The sequence below is a fragment of the Megascapheus bottae genome, chromosome 21 (genome assembly GCF_031878675.1).
Source record: "Megascapheus bottae isolate mThoBot1 chromosome 21, mThoBot2.hap1, whole genome shotgun sequence".
NCBI classification, from domain to species: domain Eukaryota; kingdom Metazoa; phylum Chordata; class Mammalia; order Rodentia; family Geomyidae; genus Megascapheus; species Megascapheus bottae.
In genome coordinates this window covers 22686673-22711277 of record NC_143529.1, presented here as the reverse complement: position 1 = coordinate 22711277, position 24605 = coordinate 22686673, and the positions used below count along the sequence as shown (strand labels likewise).

The 24605-nt window shown below is 44.1% G+C and overlaps 1 protein-coding gene across 4 annotated transcripts in view; it reads right to left on the bottom strand.

The window, feature by feature from the left end:
* The window catches only part of Smarcal1 (SNF2 related chromatin remodeling annealing helicase 1), a 60646-nt gene extending 36741 nt beyond the window's left edge, over positions 1-23905 (bottom strand). For 2 of the 4 annotated variants that reach the window (XM_090354780.1, XM_090354776.1), the window contains exons 1-10: positions 23676-23905; positions 22566-22598; positions 21068-21924; positions 20080-20130; positions 17503-17715; positions 14172-14222; positions 8135-8321; positions 4130-4280; positions 2820-2978; positions 207-272 (exon numbers count right to left, since the gene is read on the bottom strand). In XM_090354780.1, the coding sequence (XP_090210906.1) occupies positions 207-272; positions 2820-2978; positions 4130-4280; positions 8135-8321; positions 14172-14222; positions 17503-17715; positions 20080-20130; positions 21068-21866 (1677 nt within the window). In that variant the 5' untranslated portion in view covers positions 21867-21924; positions 22566-22598; positions 23676-23905. Of the gene's footprint in view, positions 1-206; positions 273-2819; positions 2979-4129; positions 4281-8134; positions 8322-14171; positions 14223-17502; positions 17716-20079; positions 20131-21067; positions 21925-22565; positions 22599-22899; positions 22969-23675 lie in introns of those variants that run through there. The other 2 variants (XM_090354778.1, XM_090354779.1) reach the window with 2 other exon arrangements.
* Positions 23906-24605: the final 700 nt, after the last annotated feature.

Below are 24605 nucleotides of genomic sequence, written 5' to 3'. Positions count from 1 at the left end.
TCTTATTCCTTGCAGGATGTCCAGAAGAAAAATGGAAACCAGCATGCAATCCTAGGGAAGGATGCTGGAAGCAACAATGAACACAGCCCTCAGCTCACAGGCCTGGACAGCAGACTGTCTAATAAGAGGCCTACATGCCTGGGCCAATGACAGTGGCTCTCAAGCTCAGTGGGCACAGGGCCAAGTCTCCTCCTGGCAGCACTCACCTTTAGGATGGGCACAGCTGCTCGACAGCGCGCAGTCTTGCTGTTTTTGAGGAAGTGAGATTCATCCTGAAAGAAACAGCCATATGGGTGAATGAGAAACAATCTTGAGTTGATAGAGAGCTCACCGTAAACCTGACCTCAGCCAGGCCTAGGAAAGGACCCAAGGCTCAGGGCCTGTACAAGTCCCTTCATCTCTCTGAGGATAGGTTTCCACCTTACAAATAGGGATAGTGAGCCGCTGCCCGACAGCGCTCAGAGGCTCTCACATCTTCATGATACAAAAGTCGAGCATTACAAGGCCCATGTCAGTAATCCTAGCTACTCAGGAGACTGAGATCTGAGGATTGAGGTTCAAAGCCAACCGGAACAAGAAAATTGGTGATACTTTCATCTCCAGAAAAACTAGAAGTGGCGCTGTAGCTCAAAGTGGTAGAGTACTAGCCTTGAGTGATAATGTTCAGAGACAGTGGCCAGGCCCTGAACTCAAGCCCCATGACAGACACAAAAAGAATGCTGAAGACCTACTATGTGCCCTATACTGGTACAAAGCTCTGGGTCTAGTGCCTGCCCTTCATGCTCCAAGTACAGCAAGGTCAGGAACACTGACAACTGCTCAGATGATCAGTACTGTCACCATGACAGTGTGCACAAAGCATGGTAAGAAAATGAGAAGAGGATGTTGTGATTTCTGCCCACCAAGGTCTGACTACTATATGGAGAACATGCAATTTGACTGTTTGTAGCTCTGCATTCTCTGTGTAAGCAAGCATAGGATTTGTCATATTTTCTAAAGGCAGCTGAATAACTAATATGTTATTAGTGCCTGGGGAGAAACTTCTAGATTGGCACATTCCAATTCCTTGCTACATGACTCTGAGTCACTAAGTGACCTTTTAATGGTGCCAATCTCTTCATCTGCAAAATGGTTAGAATGCTAATTCCTAATATATCAGGTGCCTAGAAGTTTTACCAGAGATATCCCATTTCTGTCTTTGAGGGTAATCTCTAAGCCCCCCCCCCCATTCCATCCCATTTCAGTTCCAATGAACAAAAGGACTCAAAGCAAAGCAGAGGAGAGAGGAGATGATCCCTCACTATCAGACCACATGGACCCCTAAAACCTGGGGTGCTACATTCATAGTCTTATTTTACAATGAAACCTCATCACAATCACAGAAGAGGCATTTACAAAGAGAAGTCACAGGAAGTGCAAAGCATATGAAAGAGCACTTTAGACAATGGGTAAAAACACAGCATAACTGTACCAAATCACAAGCCATGGCTTAAAGCTGCAACTTCTAAGGGTGACACAGATCTGTCACTATATTGTTTCCTACAAGGAATCTCTGAAACTATAGGAGGACAGGGATTTTATTTCACTGAAGAACAAACCAGCACTCGCGGTAACTTGCCAAAATCAAATGGCAAGTAAAATAACAAACCAGAAACAGAAAAGCATGGGTTCTGAAGCCTTCATGTCTATGGGCAAAGAATTCTTACTGTCAAGCTTCATCAGTGGAGGAATGGACAGCTAACTCCCAGAATAAAGGCAAACACTGCCCAGAGGCACTGGAAAGACTCATGGTTAGCTATGAAGTTCTAATAGATGATAACACACAGGAAATGAAAGCATTGTTCTCCACATGTCCTGGAAAACTATCACCACTATCCTGGGATGCTTCTTTTAATGTTTTCATTTCACTTGAAAAATGCGGACATTTTTTTTCAAAGCCACATTTGAATCTATGCCAAGCTAGAAATGACTCTCCTAAAGACTCATTACCTCTATAGCTTTGAAAAACCCATGTTTATTTCTGTTTACTTATGCAAAAAACCAGTGGTTCTTAGGTCTAGAACATAAGAGATTTCCCAAAGGTTAGCTATTGGGTTGTTCTTCCCACCCACCTTCCCTCCGCCCGCTCCCAATCCCAATTCCAAGCTCCCACTATGTTTGCACTTGGGAACCGTTTCAACCCATTCAGTAGTGACAACTGGCTGGGTACCAAGTCAGTTCAAATGTTCCTCATGAAATGGGTGTAACTAAATGACGTGCTGTGGAATCTGGGAGCAGGGCTCCATTACAGACTTCTTTTACAAAAGCAACTCAAGTGAAAAGACAAAAATGTGGGGCTGGGAGTGCACAAAGCATGCACAAAGTCTTGGGTTTGATTCCTTGGTACCACATACACAGAAAAAGCCAGAAGTGGTACTGTGGCTCACATGGAAAAGCGCTAGCCTTGAGAAACCCCAAGGATAGTGCTCAGGCCCCGAGTTCAAGATCCAAGACTGACAAAAAAAAAAAAAAGACAAAAATTTGGTGGTCTGATGTCCAGGTGATCGCTTCTACCTAGACTCACACTACAAAAGATGGGCTAGGAACACTAGCACAGACCTGTTCTACTAGTTTAAAAAGCTCCTAGGAGATGTTAACACAAGGTCTGGTTTAATAACCGCTATCTGAGAAGAAGAATGAAATACAAGGTCCCTGCAGCAATAATGATAGTGATTTCTATTCTGCAAGAGACAGAGTAAGGCTCAGTGAGATCACACCTACCAAAGTCCTTCGGGCTTCTAAGAAATAAAAGTATTTTAAGACTTTGCCAAGTCACTTACAATGATAACAACTTTGAAAGAGATTTTCAGCTGTTTTTCCAACTTGCTAAGAAGATCAAAACTGGTGATGTTGACCAAGCCGGCTTTCAGGCGACCCTTTCCAGTCACCACCACATTGATATCCTCTGGGTTAAGAGATGGCAGCCACTGAAGGAAGGCCTGAAGTGACAGGGAAGAACAAAACAAAGGGATGATGGTGACCATAGCTGCCAGCTGTGACTACAGCCACACACCACCAACAACACTTTGTCAATGTGAACAAACTAGAATATTCCCTAAAATGAACTAGGGTCTCTCGCCCTCCACATTCTCCTACATCTGGCAGAATCCTGGCCATCTCCACCTGCACCCATGACACACCCTACCCTCCTTTGCCAACAGGTGCTTTGTATATTGCTTCATCTTTGTGACAACAAGTTTCTGCTATGGCAGAAAATGATTTTTAGAATGGGATTCCTTTTAGGAAGAATTTCATAAGGGACACAAACTGTGTTTATTGACAATGATGAAAGTATCTGTGTTGGTAATCTGGAGCCTTAGGAAAGCCCCCAGGAGCCTCCACCTCAGCCCCTGAACAGGCAGATCTCCCTCGTGTTGCCTGGATCACAGCTCTCACACTGGAGATGCTGGTCTTTTCTCTGGTCCTGGCCCCGCTCAGAAACATCTATGCAACAGTTCTCGGAAATTTCTGTTGGTGCTGAGGAATCTAACACATAGGAAAGATGCATTCAATGATTGCTTTCTATCAGCACTGGCAGAATTCAGATCACAAGGCCAGAACATGAATGAGATATTGTTTCAAAGATAGATAGAGCTCTACATGATGAGTTAGGCCTTCCTGTTTCATTGAGTTGGCTTACAATGTGCATATCAGGTCTTCCATTTGGTTATCCTGGTGGCAGTGAACATATTACCATACCACGTTCTCTCCTGGTTTGCTCCCCTTAGCCGGAGGTACAATACTCTTCCTCTGTGAAAGTCAATTTCCTCAAGTGTAAAGGAAATTGCTGTCTGTGGTGTCATGGGATTAAGAGAGATAAAGGACGTGAACATATGAAATGTGCTACAGACAGAAGGCATTATTCCCAGGGACCAGAGGTGCTGCAAATATCTGCTGAGGTACTGGCAGATGTCACTAAGCCAGTGACTTTTTGGCTTTCTTCCATGTAGGTATAACTTGACTCTAACTCAGAAAACTACCCCGAGGGACCAGTTCATTTCTCTCCCTGCCTTTCAATATCCCAAGCCTTGTGTTCAAAGTGTTATTCTGATACTCAAACTGTGAGGATTCCAAACCTAAGAGAACCTACCTGTTCCCAGGTGAAGCGCACGGAGGAAGGGACCACCACCAGGAGTGGCCACTCCTTCCGGTAAAAGGCCGCTATGCAGATGGCTTGGATGGTCTTCCCCAGGCCCATGTCATCAGCAAGCAGCAGGCGGCCTCTTTTCGCTATGGCAAAACTGCAAGCAGACAGGGAAAATGAGTAGCACAGTAAACTCTGACCCATCCATTTTAGATAGCCTGGCCTCTCGCAGAGTGAAGGGGCACCATTCAATGCTGGCTGTTACACTAGCTAGCATGGGCCCTTTTCACTGCAAAACTCTTCCTTAAAGAGGACTGGAAGGGAGCCAAGTAGGAGTGCAGAATAAAAGGAAATGAGAGACATTCAAGATAGGAAAGATATGGAATGGAAATTCCAATGCAGGGAGCTCTAGAGGGCAACTGGGTCATGAGAGTAGAGGGAGGACATTTCAGTAAGAAACATCAGCCAGAACCAAGTGCAAGCAGCCCAGGGGAACACACAGCAGGTCGTGATGAGCTGTGCATAACTGGGGCTATGGTTCACTTGAAGAATATGCCCGGGGAGAACAAAAAGAAAGCAGAGCTGGTGGTGTTAGAGGACAATATTTAGAAGATCAGAGTGCACTGTGCATACATAAAGGAATACAGCAGAGTTGGCAGAAAATGCTGGAGAAAATGGAATGATAGGAGCCCCTGTATCTAAGAGGAAGCATGGTCTTAGCTTTGAATGGATTTTTCAGGAACTGGCAGCTTCCAGGAGCCCATAGCCCTTACGTGCACTAAACCTTGCTAATAGTGTGCAGATGAGGCTGGAGCCCACTATTCTGGAACCAGACTGGTTTGGGTGGGATCCTAATTTTACCATAAAGGTACATATACCTTTCATATCCTTGGGAAATGAGATAAAAATAATAGCAATACCTACCCCACAGAGCAGTTAATGAAAACACAAAAGCACTTAAAATGGTTTGTAGTCCCTTCGTAAGTACTAGGAAGTATTTCTATTATAACAATCATCACACACAAAGTGAGAAATAACCAGGACACACACAGTAAAATGGCTTGCTTCAGTTGTAGGATATTACCACTGTGATGCTAAAACGAACCAGGGTGGCAGGCATCTGCTTCCCTGCTCCAAGAAGTGCGTCTTTTTTAACTAATTTCTGTTCAGAACCCTGGGGATAAGCCTATGGAAGAGCTCTTTTTTTTTCCTTCCAACTCAGAAAGTCAACTCTTTTAATCAGCAGCTTGTAAGGGCCTACTAGAATTCTGTTGGCCTGGAAATCTTATTTCCTAAGATGGAAAAAGAAGAGCCGAACTCTGGAGACCAGAGGCAGCACCCCCAGCACCATGCAGGCCACAGGTGTCATGTCGTAAGAGTCACAGGACATTCTTCCACCAGTCACATCAGCCACACTGAGAGAAGGCATCCTCTCCCCTGGCTGTTGTACCCTCCTCCCCAGGGAAGGCAGGAGCCTAGTAGGGAGATACTTTCCTCCTCTGAGCAAGGAGGACCCCACTGCATACCTGCCTCCAGGAACTCTTTTAGACAGTTCTACCCATAGTACAGATGAATAGGGGAGGGGAGGCAGGTATGAGAAGATTCATGGCTTTCTTTTTTTTTTTTTGGCCAATTGTGGGGCTTGAACTCTGGGTCTAGACATTGTCCCTAAGCTCTTCAGCTCAAAGATAGCACTCTATCACTGTGAGCCACAGAGCCACAGGTTTTCTGGTGGTTCATTGGAGATCAGAGTCTCATAGACTTTCGTACCCCGGCTGGCTTTGAACCGTGATCCTCAGATCTCAGCCTCCGAGTAGCTAGGGTTACAGGCATGAGCCACCAGCGCCTGGCAGATTCATGTCTTACTACACTTCCTGATATGTAGAATTGGTGACAAGGTAGGACAGGAAGCACCCAACAAAATCCATGCAAACCCCAACCCTTCGAAGTGTCCTTTCCTTTGCTGTCCATAAGTTCCAGATGGCTTGGCTCATTTGGACTTCTTAAAGGAGAATGGACCCCTGAATTTCATGTTCTTTCCCTTTTCCCTGTATTAAGGTGCCCAGCTAAGGGGGCTGGGAAAACAAAGGCAACAAAGAAAAGGTAGGAATAAAATGAACACAGTTAAGCACATTTTTCTATAGTTTGGTATGAAAGGAAAACAACGCTTCAGAAACCACAGATTTAAACCTCAATCGCCCTTATTTTGCCGAACAGAATAATTTAGCCATTAGAAGAAGCTGATGCATCTAAAAGTTCTATTCCATAGGTCTGAAAATGCATCCAATTCTTACTTTAAAAAATAGGGAATATCTCCCTTTCTTTAATACTAAGCCTCTCTACTTTCAGAAGCTAAAAGTAAACTAACTAGAGTTAATTACCAATATTAGAAGAAAGGCTATGAGAACATCAGCTACAGCTTCAGAGAGAGAAAGAGATGAAAACAGGTCGCGATGCTCTAGTCCCGCTGCTACGGCTGTAGTCATATTGGCCTGGGGTATGTCCCACACAGTGTCTTCAGTGCCGTGGGGTGAACTGGTAATACCAGCATTGACCATGTGGATCTAGCAATTTCTACCAGAGCATGAAAAGTTTGGCTACCATAGACAAGAAGTTGAAAACCAGAGTGTGAGGCTGGGCAATTGTCTCTGCTTTAGTGAAGAAGCCACAGGAAGAAAAAAAAAATTATTCACAGGAATAAATCACACTGAGCCTCAGCCTGAAGCTGAGGCCCAAAAAACATCTCAACAGGTGAAGTTCTGTAAAGTATGCTATCTGAGGAAGATGGAAGCTGGGGAAAAGGAGGAGGAAATGGTTGTATACACAAGGGTCATGAGAATGGAAAGTGTGGCAAGGCCCAAACAACACACAGAAATAAAAATCACACCACAATAGTAGCCAGACTTTTGCCACAACACTACTCTAGGCTCCAGGCAGGTCAGGAGCCCAGTCTGCCAGTCTCACTGACAACTGAAGTTCCTTGCTTAGCTTGGGGTTCTTTTTTTTTTTATTGTTGGGATAATGTATGGAGGAGTTACAGTTACATTCATCAAGTAGTAGGTGTATTACTTCTCACACACTGATACTCCTTCTCATGTTTTTGTTTCCATTTCCATTTCACTCCCCCAATCATCTTGTTTTCCCGCCTTCCCTTTCCTATTTCAAATGAACAAATAAAGGTATATACAATACACCAGGTAACGAAGTCAGATACAGTAACAATATGGAATTAAAAATAAGTAGCCTGGGGTTCGATGTCCAGCCACACTCTGCCAACAGCTCTAACTCAATATTCTGGACAGATCACCAAGACTTTCTTCCTGCTCCTTCAATTCAACTCCTATATTTTCATAACAAAGCTCAGTACACACCTGTCATTTTGCCTCTCAGCATCTCTAAGAAAAAGTAAGATAGATTAGGGCATGAATTTTATCCTTTTTCTTTCTATACTAAGAACATTCTTTTAATGAGTTATTATCAGTCTTCATAGTTTGGATGGAATGGATCCTTCCTCTGGCTCTAGTGACAGGTCTATCTCTGGGTCTCACTGACAAAACTTCAAACCTTCTAAGGCACATGACTAGCATGGCATAACCACCAGTCTTAAGCCACAGCAGGTCAGACCTGTCAGCTTGGGCTGAGTTGCTCAGCTAATGGAATGCAACCCTAACTGTTGCATGGAGGAGCACCTAGAAGACAGCAAACCAAGAAGAACACAACCCTGAAAAGGGGACAGAAAATGCTGATGAGATCTTAAAGATCCTGGATTTTCTGTTCATGTACATATCATTCCTAGCTTTTGCACACCTACAGTCCAGAGTTTAGTTGACTCATGGAAACTGAGATCAATGGCTACAATAAGATTTCAGTAAAAGGACACCTGGCAGTTTTGGAGCCTAGACACTTCTAGCCATCCATGCCAGATGAGAGTTCACAAAAGAAGCTTTGAATCCAGCCTGTGGAGTGATGAAACTCAAACAAAGGAAAGCAAAAAGAAGTTCAAGAACTTACTTAACTCCAGCTCTCTGAAAAGGCATCAGATTAGACACAAGCTTGGCATCCACTCCAGAAAGGTCAGCCTCTGGGATGTCTGCTGTGGGACGGAGAGATGTCTTCTCCAGCTGAGAGGCAAATGCCAGGGTGATGGTCTTGGGCAGAGGATCCAACTGAACTTGAGGGAGGTGGCGCACCTCTGCGACTACAAAGAACAGAGGCGTGTGAGGCAGTGGCAATGCCCAAAAGCTCTGGGATGAGGTAAATGGGTTTGGTATATACAGTTCAGGCTGTGGAAGTATTCTACACGCCTTTTCAAGAAGGCTAATCACAGTGCACACCGGGGCTGATAATGGTGACCTAGCAGAGCACATAAACCCACACAATGAGTTCTCGCTATTCCCGGGTTTCTACAAGTATGTCAAAATGATTGGCACACTACACAGATGCTGCAAAGAACTAAAAAGTGTCTCTGTGTCTAATTTTTTCTTTTTCTTTTGTCAATCATGGGGCTTGAACTCAGGTCCTAGGCACTGTCCCAGACCTCTTCAGCTCAAGGCCAGTGCTCTACCATGTTGAGCCACAGCACCACTTCCCATTTTCTGGTGGTTAACTGGAAAGAAGAGTTTCAGAGACTTTGTGACCAGACCTGGCTTTGAACCATTATTCTCAGATCTCAGCCTCCTGAGTAGCTAGGATTACAGATGTGAGCCACTAGGCCCCAAAGGTGATTGATTTTTTTTTAACCTAAAATAATACAAAAAAAAAAAATTGTAGCCAGGCACTGGTGTCTATTGCCTATAACCCTAGCTGAGGCTGAGATCTGAGGATTGCAGTTTGAAGCTAGCCTGGGCAGGAAAGTCCATCAGATTATCAATTAACCACCAAATGGAGCTGTGACTCAAGTAGTAGAGCACTAGCCTTGAGTAAGGACAGTGTCTAGGCCCTGAGTTCAAGCACCAAGACCGCAGGAAATGGTGGGCGGGGGGGTGGGGAGGGAAGGATGGGCAGAACAGTGCTACTTACAAACCGGAAGATCAAAATGCCGAGTCTGCATGAAGGCCACAAAGTTATAAGAATGTATTTTTGCGTTTTACACTAGTGCTCTCTGTGGTGAAGCAGGTCAAATATGCAATGGTCTGGAGGCAATTTAATAGCTCAAGTTTAATTTCCAAGGCAGGGATCAGCCCATGGGCCACATCAGCTTGTCCCTTATTTTTCTTTTCTTTTTTTCCCCTCATTCCTGGGGCTTGAACTCAGGGCCTGGGCACTGTCCCTGAGCTATTTTGTGCTCAACATTAATGCTCTACCACTTAAGCCACAGTGCCACTTCTAGCGTTTTGAGTAATTTACTGAAGATTTCATGGACTTTCCTGCTTGTGCTGGCTTTGAACCTTGATCCTCAGATCTCCTGAGTAACTAGGATTACAAGCATGAGCCACTGGTGCCCAGCTTGTTTTTCTTTTAAGAAAAGTCTTATTGGAACACAACCATGCCATTCATTATGATTTGTCTATGGTTACTTTCACACAACAACTGCAGAGTGGAGTAGTTGGTTCTGAGACTGCATGGTCCACAAACCTTATGTATTCACCACGTGGCCAACTATTTCACTGGACTAAGGGTTGTAGCTCAGAGGCAAGAATTAATGCTAAACAGGGCTTGGAGTTTAGCCTAGTGGTAGAGTGCTTGCCTAGCATGCACGAAGACCCGGGTTCAATTCCTTGGTACCACATACATAGAAAAAAAAAGCCAGAAGTGATGCTGAGGCTCAAGTGGTAGAGCTCTAGCCTTGAAAAAGTCCAAGGACAGTGCTCAGGCCCTGAGTTCATGGCCCAGGACTGGCAAAAAAAAAAAAAGAATTAATGCTAAACAGATATAAGATACTGAGGTTTATTCCCAAGCACTTTAAGTTAAGCTTAAAACCACTATTACTCAGAGTGACCATTACTCAGACTCCTTCTGTTTGCCACCCCCCTTTTTTTTCCTTCTAAATGATCGGGTTCGAAATCCTTATATCATACATGAAGAAATCTCTTCTAGGCAGAGCAATTTTAACCCAATAAAAAGAAAATGACACAAAAATTAAATACATAGAAATTAAAGCAAATTAATTGTAACTGAAAGAGTTGTTTCACCTGATTTCAAAATTAAAAGAAGTAGCTGGGCGCCGTGACTCATACCTGTAAACCTAGCTACTCAGGAGGCTAAGATCTGAGGATCAAGGTTCAAAGCCAGCCAGGGCACAAAAGGACCTGAGACTTTCTTCCAATTAACCTCCAGAAAAGGGAAGTGGGGCTTGGCTCAAGGGTAGGGTGGTAGCCTTGAGCTGAAGAGCTCAGGGACAGCGTCTAAGGTGAGTTCAAGCCCCATGACCCACAAAAAAAAAAAAAAAAAAAAAAAAATTAAAAGAAGAAAAAAAAAACCCACGTTTATTCAACAGAGAAACAAAATGAATCTTCTGACATTAAAACATTAGACAAACACATTAAATCACTAATCACAGCCTAGGAAATCCTATGGCGTTTCTCTTTTTATCATTTTTCTACTAAAAAAAGAAAAAAAAACTAGGGGCCGGGAGTTTGGCCTAGTGGTTAAAGTGCTTGCCTAGCATGCATGAAGACCCAGGTTTGATTCCTTGGTACCACATACATAGAAAAAAGCCAGAAGTGGTGCTGAGGCTCAAGTGGTAGAGCTCTAGCCTTGACAAAGTCCAAGGACAGTGCTCAGGCCCTGAGCTCAAGCCCTGGACTGGCAAAAAAAAAAAAAAAAAAAAAAAAAAAAAAAAAAAAAAAAAAAAAAAAACTAAGAAAAGTAAGCATTATTTACAAATATTCAATTATTTTTTTTCTTTTCCTTTTCCAAGGGGTCACAGTAACCCACCAAGAGGCTTGCTGTAACCCACCAAGGGGCTTGCTGTCCTCAGGTATCCAGAAAAGAAACCAAACAGAGAAACTAGACCTATTTCATGCCTACCTAGCATTACTTGAAATCCTTGGGTTGTTGGCTCTATTTGCTATAGTCACACATGATCATGTTTTCTTAACATCCTCTGTAGAGAGCCCAAGGGCTCTCGGCCATACCATCAGGTTGTTAGCAGGACAAATGCCAATGGGAATATGTGGGGCAACATCACCCACAGTCACCTTCAATTGCATGGTATTGGTAATATATTTAAATCTATTTCTGCCCTTCACTGAATAGAAGTACCAGTTATTTCTGGAAAGTTTCCAGGTAAGGTTGATGGCTTTAATATAAAATAGGATGTCCGTGTTATTGGAAGAATATGCTTTCATACCTCCAAATTAAATCTGAACATGAGGATGTCTGTGCATTTCAGGAGGCTGAATACTCTGTGTACTTGAAAACAACTGTGCTCATTTTAATCCTAGTCATCTTCAGAACATGAATACCCAAAGAAAGCTAAGGGATGGCGATCCCAGTGGTGTGAAATATAGTACTTTATGCCAGCCAGGTTCTTTCAGCCACTCAAAAGGGAAGAAAAATACCCACCACTTTGTCTCCTATTAGCTACTGCTTCCAAAATCCTATGCTACTAGTTTATCCACTGGGTATGTTTCTGAGACCACCACCATCCTTGGCCAATGGCTGTCTCTACAGTCCTCTCCCTGGTGGTGGGAAATGACAGGCATGTCTGGCTTCATGAGTCATTTAGAAGTCATTTCTGTAAAAAGATCTTTGGCAGAATGCTACGAGCCACACAGCTGGGAGAAGCTAATGTTTTCAAATAGCAGCTGACAAGACAAGATCACGGAGAACCCTTCTGGACTGTGACAGCCAGGAGAAAACAAAAGGCTTCATGCCAATTTTACTATAGGCAGAAGGCCTCAAGTCACTTGAAAAGAGAAGGAAGCTCTTAGATTCACTTTTCTGGAGAAAGTAACTCTCACCACATTACAGATAAGAACCCATAGTCTCAGGCCTAATTGCTATTTCTTAATTCGTTTCCAATGCACAAGCTCAGTAGCTCAGGGTCAGTAATCTAATTTCACACACAAGGAAGGGAACCTCAGCATGAGGAGAGTGCACAGTCCGCAGGCTGACAGCGTTAAAGGGAGAATCAGAACTGAATTGGGATCTGCGCTGTATTCTGCAATGCCTTCCTTTCTCAGTTTCTTAGTTCAGGATAGCTGGCTTCTCAATCTCATAATGGGTCATGTTACTAAATTTCATAATGGGTCATGTTACTAATGCAGACAGCAATGTGAGGGTCACTGATTACATTGTGGCCCTGCAATATTTCCAAAAAGGAAAGTAGCTCTTTCCTCCCCTACTCCCAGGCCCAAGCTTTTATCCATCTGCAAAAATGGGGCGGTTCCATCTTACCTTCTAGGAGACACTGTAATGAGGAAAAAGCCTGTAAAAGCTCTAAATCTAGACTCCATGGAATTATTAATGTCAAATGTAAACATAATGAGTACTCATTATGTGCATTTTTCCCTGGGTAAAGAAGCCATTGAGTTCATTAGTGATTTTACAGCCTCTGGTCTACACACTAACTAGAGACTATCACATAATACTGTGAGTCACGAATCATTGTTTTCTACCATTACAGCCATCTACTAGTTGCGCTAAGCCTTTTGTCATTCCAAAAGCCAAAGTCTTTACAATTAAAAAAAAAAAGGCAATGATGTAAATGGAAAGAACTAACTCCTATTTCTCATAAAAAATACAATTTTAGCTGGGCGCTGATGGCTCATTCCTGTAATCCCCCCAGCTACTCAGGAAGCTGAGATCTGAGGATCACAGTTCGAAGCCAGCCCTGATAGGAAAGTCAGTGAAACTCTATCTCCCAAAAAAAAGCCAGAAGCAGAGCTGTGGCTCAAGTGGTAAAGCCCTAACTTTGAGTAAAAACACCCAGGTGAAGCACCCAGGCTATGAGTTCAAGCCCCAGGACCAGTACTGGGCCCCCTACCCCCACCCGACCTCTGCCCACTGCCAAAAAAAAAACAAAACAAAACAGTTTTTACAAAAAAAATCACAAACTGCAAATAGTAGCAGCCAGGGAGCTTCAGATCAACACTAACTGTACTTTGTGTTTTGAGTCAAGCTTTTCCTGACAATAAATAGCATCACTACATTTTCAAACTTAAAAATGTAGATTATAGCAAGTCTTTTCTCAAGGAAAACTACTGGATATCACGTAGTCAGTCATATAAGCAGGAGACTAAGGCAAGGAAGCCAGCATTTCCCTTTTCCTAAAAGCCTTAGCTGGATGGGCAAGTAGGTTAGTGGCTCCTACCTCCCAGGACAAGGTCGGGTCTCTGCTGGCTGACTGGTCTCAACACACCACCCCTGCCACTGTCTGGGAGGCCTGACTAGCCCACCAGTGTCAGGTGGGGAACATGAGCTGGGCCAGGTGAACACCCACAATCACCACAGCTTAGAAGACAGGCTAAGACCATGTCTTGGAATACATTAGACACATTAGAACTTACAGTCCCATCTAAGCAGAGCACACCCAAGAAACATGATAATCTAAATCCTCCTGTAGTTAGGACCCCTGTACACACATCCTCTTCCTTTGGGCAGCCTGTAAAGCACCTGTTACAATGCTTATGTTTCTGGCCTAGACATCTGTATCTCACAGAACTGGACCCACAGTGAATCCCAGAACCACTGAGACTTGGCTACCTTCTTGATCAAGTGGTTCTACAAGTAGACAGAGAGCTTGTTCCTAGAAGTCATCTAGTTCCCCTCTGAGCTAATCAATCCCAATGTGTCTCCCATTTCCCACATCCACCTCCCACAATTCCAACCTGGAATGGTTTCCAAGGCCCTGGGATGTAATAAGCATCATTTCACCCTTGAGAACAGAGGGTTCCACATTATTACAGACCATCACAAAGCCACTCTGCATTGGGTAGCTCTGGACAATGCTGACCAAAAACCCACCTTTACATATGTACTTCTTAAGCATCTGAATGACAGCAGCAGCAGGGAGGAAACTTCAAAAACATTACAGTTAAGACAGACTCTAAAAGCATAGCAACAGCAAGATTAAAAAAAAAAAAATCAGCGAAAGGCTTCTCACTTAGTTTATTGTAATCTTCCAAGAGAAAGTTCCACTTCCTGGTCTTGACATCTGCAAAAAGAGAAGAGAGCAGTAAGCAAACAGCAGCAAGCCCTCCCACTGCATCACACACTCCTTACTTGTTCCATGACTTCCAAACCTGCAAATGCTCTGAGGGCATGGCTGGTCTTATGCTTGATGAGGATATAAAATTAAAAGACTTGTCCTCACGACATCCACAGTACACAGGGCTGATCCACAGTACATCCACAGTACACAGGGCTGATAAAAGGTGCCATAGGACCCAGGTCAGAAATGCCTGGGTGTCAACTGCAGCTCACAGGTGCTCAGCACCTACTTCAAGCCAGGCCTGGTGCATCCCTAGAGCAGAGACTTATGAGATCTGCAACTCATAGCTCTACGAGGGGCTCTCTGTTACCAGCTGCATTTCACACATAGGAAATGATCGGCACAGGGTCAAAACAGTTCAATTCACTTACTCTGAAATCCCACCTCCACTTCCTACTAGCCTGGAGACCCTGGACAGGTTAGACTGTTTTTCCGGTTGTGGGACTTGAACTCGGCCTGGATGCTGTCCCTGACCTCTTCAGCTCAAGGCTATATACTGCCCTACTCTTTGAACTCCAGGGCCACTTCTAGTTTTCTGGTGATTAATTAGAAATAAAGGTCTCACGGACTTTTTAGAGCTCTGGCTGGCTTTGAACCTCGATCCTCAGATCTCAGCCTCCTGAGTAGCTAGGATTACTGGCATGAGCCACCACTGGCCAGCTGTGAGACTCTTTTTTTTTTTTTTTAATTGTCAGGGTAATGTATAGAGGGGTTACAATTATATTCATCAGGTAGTAGGTGCATTACTTCTTGCACATTGATACCTCTTCTCCTGTTTTTGTCCTCGTCCCTGCCCCCCTCTGTAAGACTCTTATTTCCAACAAACTACTCAGAAAAAGCTAAAAGTGTTACTGTGGCTCCAAGTGGTAGAATGCTAGCCTTGAGCACAAAGAGGCTCATGGACAATGCCCAGGCTCTGAATTCAAGCCTCAGGACTGAAAAAAAAAAAAAATGGAATGAAGATGCTACCAGGTTACTGAGAGAATTACATAAAATTTAAATGTAAAATGCTTGTAACTTATGAACTACTTATACTATGATTGTGCTGTGCTAATTGGCACAGCACAACATAAATTATACATAATATTAACTAAGAAGGGTGACCATCTTACTACCCAGCAGTGGCTAGTGATTTAAGGAGAGGAGTTTTTGTACTAATCCACCCTCTCAAAATCAAGAAAGCTTGCTAACAACTTGCTAACAATTCTCTAGACCAAAAAAAAAAAAAAAAAAAAAAAAAGTGAGCTTGGCGTGGTGGCTCACACCTGTAATCCTAGCTACTCAGGAGGCTGAGATCTAAGGATCAAGGTTCAAAGCCAGCCCTGCCACAAAAGGACCTGAGACTCTTATCTCCAATTAACCTCTAGAAAATGAAAAGTAGGGGTTGGCTTAAGAGTAGGGCAGTAGTGTTGAGCTGAAGAGCTCAGAGACAGCACCCAGGCCCAGGGGTAGGGAAGCAGCATTGAGCTGAATTGCTCAGGGACAGCGCTTAGGCCAAGTTCAAGCTCCATGACCCACAAAAAAAAAAGATGTTCCCTGGAAGGTAAGGACAGCACAGGATATCTTTTTTTGACAACAACAGAGTGGCAAGAAGGAAAATCTGTGAGTCGTCACTACAGCAGAGAACCAGGTCATGGATTTTGGAAGTCTGTGGAAGGATTGGGTGTTTTAGCCATAACCACTCTCCTGATAACATGTCAGGTTGGGAGTATGATTTCACACTGCTGAGAGATGCAGAGAGATGCGCTGAAGCCAAACACTGGAGGGTGTGAGGAGCGGAGAGTCCTAGGCCTCTGGTGAACATCCATTTCCTAACCAGGGAGGCCTCGACTACCTCACCTCAACCTTGCAGAGCAGCCCACGTTCATCAGTTAAACTCACCTGGCTCAGGGGCGTCACCCACTCTCCGAAGTAGCCCAGGTTCCTAAAAAAGCCCATGAGGAGCAGTGATTCTGCAGGGACATCTCCCAAGCTGAATGGGAGCTCCTAAGGGCAGGCCATATTGATGGCTTGCTTTCTATTTACCTAAGGAAAACACTGGAATTCATTCAAGAATGGGAAAACATGGATTGATAAGTCACATCGATCCTTTTTTCATTTTCTTTCTGAGCACTGCCCTGAGCTCTTCAGCTCAAGGCTAGTGCTTGCGCTACCACTTGAGCCACAGCGCCACTTTGGTGGTGATTTTTGTTGGTCAATTGGAGATAAGAGTCTCACAGACTTTCGTGGCTTTGAACCATGATCCTCAGATCTCAGCCTCATGAACAGCTAAAATTACAGGCATGAGATACCAGCGTCCAGTCCAAACTGCTTTCACTTTTTTTTTTTTTTTTTGCCAGTCTTGGGCCTTGAATTCAGGGCCTGAGCACTGTCCTTGGGATTTCACAAGGCTAGAGCTCTACCACTTGAGCCTCGGTATTGAGGAACCAAACCCAGGGCTTCATGCATGCTAGGCAAGCACTCTACCACTAGGCCAAACTCCTGGACCACCCCTCACATCCATTTTTTAGCTGAGGACAAAATTCAGGATGAAGTTCAGAAGTTTATTCTGAACTGTTGATTCTGAAGCTGTTTCTGCCCCCTTATTCTGGCTGATTGGCTTTTGAAGAAATTCACACACACACACACACACACACTCACACACACGCACATGCACACACATACAGAAGGAAGAGTAGTTCTGGTTTGCCCACTGGCCAAATCAGAAATTTGAGGCTCAACTGAAGATTGAGTAGGAACCAGGCATCAGTGTTTTTGTAGCAGGCCAGAGAAACTAACGAAAGCAGCCAGAGTGCAGACCCCATAGCATCTCAGGCCCTGCAACTATGGTACCCAGTCAGGAGCAGCAGAAGCCACAATACCAGGGAACTTGTTTAGAAACAAAAGTTTCAGAATCAGAAAGCGGGCTCAGTAACCTATGCTTTAACAAAGACATTTCTTTCTTAAGAAAACCACTGCTTGTCTACTCTGCTAAAGCTGAGAGATTTAAACAGCCAAAGCAGTGATTACTTTTTACTAAGACAACAATGTCCAGGCACTAGGAAAAATCATGGGGCCTTCTCTTTGAGAAAAGATAAAATAGCTCTTACTACATGTTCACCCTTTGGTACGATTCAGGTGTCATGTTCCTACAATATGAGAATATTACAATATGACAAGAATCACTGAGACCACAGACCTCTCCCTACACATCCTGAGAATCACACAGAGACCAATTACTTGCCATATAGTCTGGAATTCATCTGCTGGAACAGCCTGATCAGCTCTTCTGAATACCCGATGTCTACCTCAAAGCGGGCCCGGGAAATGAGTATGCATCTTCCTTTGACAAAGGCTAGGGATGGAGCAGAAGGCAGACTGGTCTGTCCCCGAATGCTGTTGTCAACCTCTTCCAGTGGCTGAAGGGTGACTGTGGGAAGATGTTCAGCTGCTTTCACTATGGAAGAACAGAAGGACAAGAATGGCAATATGGACAACAATAGACAACTTTCACCTAGCGTGGGCTGGCATGCTCGAGCAGTCAGGCAGGCATTAGGGACAGGAGAAAAGTAAGGTAGAGACAGGGTCAAGGAGGAATTAGTCTGGCAGCTTGGTGAGAAAAGGCACTATTTGATTACAAAGGCTGGTAAACGTTCTTTAACTGGAGCTTTGTAACCTTCAATACAAACTGCATGTACTGAGAAGGGTGATATGTGCCCATAGTCCCAGCTACTTGAGAGGCTGAGGTAGGAGGATCATTTGACCCTAAAAGTTGGAGACTAGCCTGGGAAACAGTAAGAAGCTTGTCTCAAGAAAGAAAGGGGGTGGGGGGGAGGGGAGGGGGGAGGGAGAAAGAGGGATACATAAGGCCATATAAGATAAGGCTAAATGAAAGGACCTCCAGGCTATAGAAACAAGAGCCATATAATGTGTGATTGTTGTTCTTAATGTACTATGTTATTGCTCATCTCTTTTGCTGTCCCTTGGTTATCTCATATTGTTACAATATCTTACCTTGTTATCTGATACATTGTATATATATTTATTTATTTGAAATAGGATAGGGAAGGGGGAAAAACAAGATGAGGGGATAGGGTGGGGACAGGGAAATGGGGACAAAAACATGAGAAAGGGTAGCAATGTTAGTGAAGTAATGCACCTTCTATCTGGCAAATATAATGTAACCCTTCTATTAATAACAATAAAAAACATATTTAAAAAAACTTACAGAAGTTACAGCATGAAAAAAAAAAACCAATTAGACTAGTTTTGGGAACACTTGGTAATATATACCAGAGCTCTAATGCATGATGATGGTAGTTCAAATTCTGGGAATTTAAGCCAAGTAACAACTGAAAATTCAAACATCAGTTTGTGCAGAAGTGTTCCTCAGAACAGTAAAACAGGAAAATTTGGGGCAAATTAAATAGTAAGTTAATAGTTTAAATAAGTATGACCCACTCATACTGTGGGATGTCATTGACATTAATTAATATGTGCATGTGTGTGGGCATGTGTTATGTACATGTATACATTCACATACCTCTCACAAGGCTTGAGCTCAAGGCCTCGGTGCTGTCCTAGATGACTTTTTTGCTCAAGGCCAGCATTCTACCACTAGAGCCACAGCTCCACTTGTAGATTTTTGCTGATTAACTAGAGGTAAAGAATCTCGGGGCTGGGAGTTTGGCCTAGTGGTTAAAGTGCTTGCCTAGCATGCATGAAGACCCGGGTTCGATTCCTCGGTACCACATACATAGAAAAAAGCCGGAAGTGGTGCTGAGGCTCAAGTGGTAGAGCACTAGCCTTGAGAAAGTCCAAGGACAGTGCTCAGGCCCTGAGCTCAAGCCCAGGACTGGCAAAAAAAAAAAAAAAAAAAAAAAGAATCTCATAAATTTTCCTGCCTGAGCTGGCTTCAAACAGGGATCCTTAGATCTCAGTCTCTTGAAGAGCTCAAAGGAGTAGACCAGGAAATTTTGCCACAGAAATTATACTAGTGACCCCAGAGAATTCTATGATCTTTTCCGTGTGTTGAATGGGTGTAGAAAGGGCTAGGAGGATTAGTAAGGTGGAAGGTGAGAAGACACAGGCTGTTTTTAACAGAGATGTTAGGCGCCAGGACAAGGGAATTAAAATGCTGGTGAAAAAGATCTCAGAAGAGAGTGATGGACCCAGGACTGATGCTAACCACACTCAGTATAGGCTAGTTCTTAGGGCAGTTCCTCTCTGTACTCTGCAGTTTGTTTATCAAACAGTGTTGTCTGCCGAGCTGTCTGACTTCTGCAGAAGTAACAACTGCCTGGCACCATGGGAGCTGGTACAGTTCAATGGAAGCATACAGTCTGTGGTTTGCATCCCAGTTGTATAACATATTGACTATGCAATCCTGTATAAGTTATTCATCCCTTCTGGGATCCAGTTTCCCCATTTGTAAAATGGTTCTTAAAAGGAACAAGAACTTAAGGAGTTAGATTAGCCTAGTACATGTGGCAGATAACATGTAGGCCAATCATGGCACTTAAATGCTTTGCTCCTATAGTACTCTAGGTCCCTGCTCAAATGCCTCTCACTATAATATCCTGTGTATCTGCTCAACCAAGGAAAAGAGCTAGAGTGGCACAAGCACAGGTCCTCAAGCAATCAACACAATCCCAAATCACCTCATGAAGCACTAGCCTTAGTGGGAAGAAGTGCTGGATTGAAGCCCTGAAAGTTTTCACCACCTGTAAAGCCAGAGACCAGCTCAACTGCATCTCCTACTCCAGAGAAAACTTTTAATGCAGGATCTCCCACCACAGGAGCCAATGACAAATCTACTTACTCAGGGCATTGTAGTCTGTCATGCTGAAATCCCATGTTTTCGCATTAGGATCTGAAATGAAACAGAAGGTTGATGACTCTTGTTTTCATCTGTGCTTGGGCACTTAATAGAAGCTTGTTTTCTGACTGAGTGCTAGATGTCAAGATTAAAATGAGACCAGTAAGCCCCTACAATCCTTATAGAAGACAAATTGCAAATACAGATCATTCTTTTGCTGCCTTCTAGTAGAATTCAACTAAGACCCTGAAAAAAGTTATAGGCCTTATTTAACTAGGTGGGTGAGCTGAAGCAGAGTTAGGACTAGAATCTAAATTCTTCATGTTCCAGTGCAGCCAGGCACAGCATTACGAAAATGATAAACCACATCCTGCTGTTACCAGCCAAAGCATGTTACTTAACCTTTCCAAATCACTTCCATTGCTTTAAAAATCAAGCTGAGTGCTAATGACTCATGTCTGTAATCCTAGCTACTCAGGAGGCTGAGATCTGAGACAGAAGTTCAAAGCCTGCCTAGACAAGAAAGTCTGTGAGATTGTCATCTCTACTAACCAGCAAAAAGCCAAAAGTGGAGCTTGGTTCAAGTGGTAGAGTGCTACCCTTGATTAAATAAATAAATAAAGCTCAGGGGCAGCACCTTAAGTTTGAGCACCAAGACCAATACACATAGAGAAAAAACAAAGTTGGAGAAAAACTATATATTTCAAATAATTATTTTTAGGCTTGAATGCTACAGTGCAAATACCTGGTAGAGGAAATGGCTTCTCAGCAAATATTCACCTGCTCTCCCCGTGGCCAAGCAAGAGCTCCAAAATATGGCAGCTGGTGGAAGCAAGGACTATTACAAAGGGAAACACTAGCTAAAATAGAAAAGAAATTGGTAACTAGATGGACAGAATGTGCCAGTGCAGTCTCATAATATGTGTGAGAAACCACAATTAGAAGAGATTCCAAAAATAGAGACACATCTGCAGAACAAAAGCCTCATTACCATAACTTCTGCTGGGCAAACTCTTAAACACTGCTATGAGTTCTTTGTTGTAGCCAATCTTCACCATGAAGCGATCTCCATTCTTGATGCACATCCCCTTCTGACAGCTTACTGGGTTTTGGACCGAGCCTTTCAACTTCTCTTGGGATTTTCCTTCTATCCTGGACATCATACCCCCCAACTTATTATGAGTATCAAAAGTGCTCTCCCCAGAGGTGGACGGTTTCACGGTCTTGGCCTCAAATTCAGGATCCCTGGGAGGTAGTCCGGAGGAAGAAGAGGTTTCCTGGGAATTCTTTGCTTTGGCCAAAGGCTCATGAGTTGGGTTAGCCACAGGTATTGATTTGATTTTATCTGAAGCATGAGTATCACTTTGACCTAACTTATATCCCAAGAGCTGTTGGCTAGGGATGTTGGGAGGACTTTGTGCCAAGGGTGGAGAGAGCCTACCAAGAGTTGTTTGGCTTGGTGGGCTGTGGCTAGGGCAGGCTACAGATATCTCCTCTTGGCTCTTCCATGTCCTCTCAGCCTGACTGGATGTGCTGGGCTGGAAATGATGGGAATTGTGAAGTCTTTGGTCATCACGAAATGAGTTACTGACACCATGGCCCACTTGCTTATGAGGCTCCCTCAGAAGATTTTGAGAAGGGCCCTGCTTGGACTGGGAAGAGTTGGCAGCAGTGGAGGATCCTTTGCTGAGAGGCTGCTCTGCTAATAACTTCTCAGCTCTACGAGCAAGAGCCTTCTGTCGATTCTCTTCAATCTTCTTCTTCTGCTCCTCGGTAAGGGGCAAAGACATTGTAACAGGAAAATGTCTATACAGGAATGTCAACCCTTAAGTGGGAACTAGGCAGAAGCTGTAGCAGATTAAAAAAAAAAAAAAGACAAATGAAATAAACATTAAACTCATCATGCTCCTACCTTTTGTTTTGGTCAGTCATGGGGCTTGAACTAAGGATCTGGGTGCTGTCCCTGAGCTTTTCTGCTCAAGCCTTAAAGCTCTACCACTTTTAACCAATGCTCCACTTTCAGTTTTATGGTGGTTAAGTGGAGATAAGAGTCCCATGAACTAGCTGCAAACTGTGATCCTCAGATCTCATCTTCCTAAGAAGCTAGGATTACAGACACAAACCACCAGTGCTTGGCTTCTATCTTCATTTTTAACAAGCTTTTGTCTAGGAAATACATAAGGAGAATGACTAAAGGGCATATTAAATATCTTTAATACTCAAAAAGAAAGTGCACACACAGGGGTAACAGGCAGCATATGCTAAAATAATGATCCAAATTCAAAGTATAAATCAAATTCAAAGCTAAAAATAAGGTATTTCAGCTACATTATTTTTTTTCTTCCCATCTCCATGCCAAGGTAACTTATCAGATCCCAAGAAAGTTCTACAGTATAAACTAAATTCATCAGAAAAAAAATAAAATAAAAGGCAATTTTAGACTAGAAAGGATAGCTGATTAGATAGAAATAGACCAAACAACTACATACCATGGCATGATACTTGCTCAAATGGACTCCAACCTGAAAGAAAGAAAAACCATTAACCTCACACAGACTTACACCCTAATTTTTCCCCTTGCATTTAATCCTTTGATCATCCTTGGTAAGTCAATCTGCATGTGACCCAGTCTGAGAAAATTAGTCCCTGAATACGAATGCAACAGCAGAGCAACCTTTTTTTTTTTTGGAAAAAAAATAATAGTAAGGGGGACAATGCAATACGCTTTATATGAAATCCTGATGGTAACTCAGGAGGCTAAAATCTAGAGGATTTGGGTTTGAGGTCAGCCTGGGGGGGGGGGGGCGGGGGAGAGGGGATTACCTGATCCTCATCTCCAAAACAACCAGCAAGGTTGTGGATCAAGGAGTAGAGCACCACTCTAGCAAGTGCAAGTCTGCACAAAAATGTAAAGGGATAAAATTCAATTGGAAGCTCACCAGCCATCCATAACCAATTCATTCAGATTGCAACGCAGTTCTGACTCCCCCACCCCGCCATGAATTGCCACTTAGGCAATTTGGGAAATAAGAATCATTCTGCCCGACTTTTACCCCCCCACCCCTCCATGAATTTGCTCCTAGACATCTTATTATGAGCTGGACCATAGGAACAAAGGTGTCTAAGCCCAGATACCGTGGATGGGCTCAGAGTAGGGTCCTCAGCTGTTCCAGATGTCTAGGACTGTGCGGGGGGGTGGGGGGATGCAGAGTTCACAGGTTTCCTTCCCGGCTTGGGGGATCCCTGGAGGGAGAGCACCCCAACCCCTCAGAGGAGCTACGCCTTCTACCAGGGGGGCTGGGGTTATGGAAGGGCACCCAGCAGAAACTCTTTCTGGGTAAAACACTCTAGTATGTTCCCAGCCACGACTTTTCCGCCACTCCCAAACTTCCCAGGGTGGAGACCAATGGGTGAGAAGTCTCAACCCTTACAGGCTCCCCAGCCCAGACGCACATCCGGGACCTGGGCTCCGCTCCGCTTCCGCGCCCAGCTCGGCCGCCGTCGCCGCCGCCCCACTCCGCCCCCGTAGCTTCCCACTTGGGTTCTCCCAGTTCCCCACCGCCCACCCCCGCCTCCAGGCTGCATTTGGTCTGACCCACCTCCTCGGCCGCCTTTCTCCCAGTTCTTTCTCACCCGCCAAAGTCTAGAATGCAGGACGCCCTCGCAGCCTCGGCCAGGCGCTTCTCCGGAGCTCTTTACGACCAGTTTTCTCTTCCAGCTGGGAAAACTGTAACTGTAGCGCTGCTAAGGGAACTGGAATTCAGGGGCTGCCGGATCACCGGCCTAGCTACAACGGCCTGGCCAAGCGGGCTCGGTCGCCTCCGAACTACTTTTCCCAAAGGGCAATGCGACCAAAGTTCTGCTTCAAATAAATGAGAGTGATGAGACTGTTGCTGCAGAGCCTTCTGGGATTTGTAGTTTACGCGGATAGTCTGGCAAGAAATAGAAGTGACGCGATGTGGGGGAGCGGGAGTGGCATTCTGGGAGTTGTAGTTCCCAATTTCCCCCAAAGCTTTTACCCAAGCTAAAAGATCCTCAAGTAGGATATTGAAGACTCCAAAGCCGGAGTTTCATTGCCAGAGATACAATGGAAAGCAACCCTTATTTGGCAGCACTTAATAAAAGTATTTCCCAGAGCATTAATATTTAATATTGCTAACCTTGCAATGTCCCATCTTCCTGGACCAAAATTGGCATGATCCTTATCATTGGCACCTTATTCAGCATTGTTATCTTCAGGTACTGAGCATCAGTATAAACCGTCTCATTTAATGCTTGACTACAATCTTTGGAATACAGACTCTTCTTATCCCCATTTTACAAAACCTCTGCGTTTATCCCATACATTCAGAGTTTACTTGATTTTTTTGGGGGGTGGGGGTGTCAGTCGTGGTGCTGGAACTTTGGGTCTGGGCACTGTCCCTGAGCTCTTTAGCTCAAGGCTAGCTCTACCACTTGAGCCACAGCACCACTTCTGGCTTTCTAGTGATTAATTGGAGATAAGAGTCTCATGGACTTTCTAGTGCCCA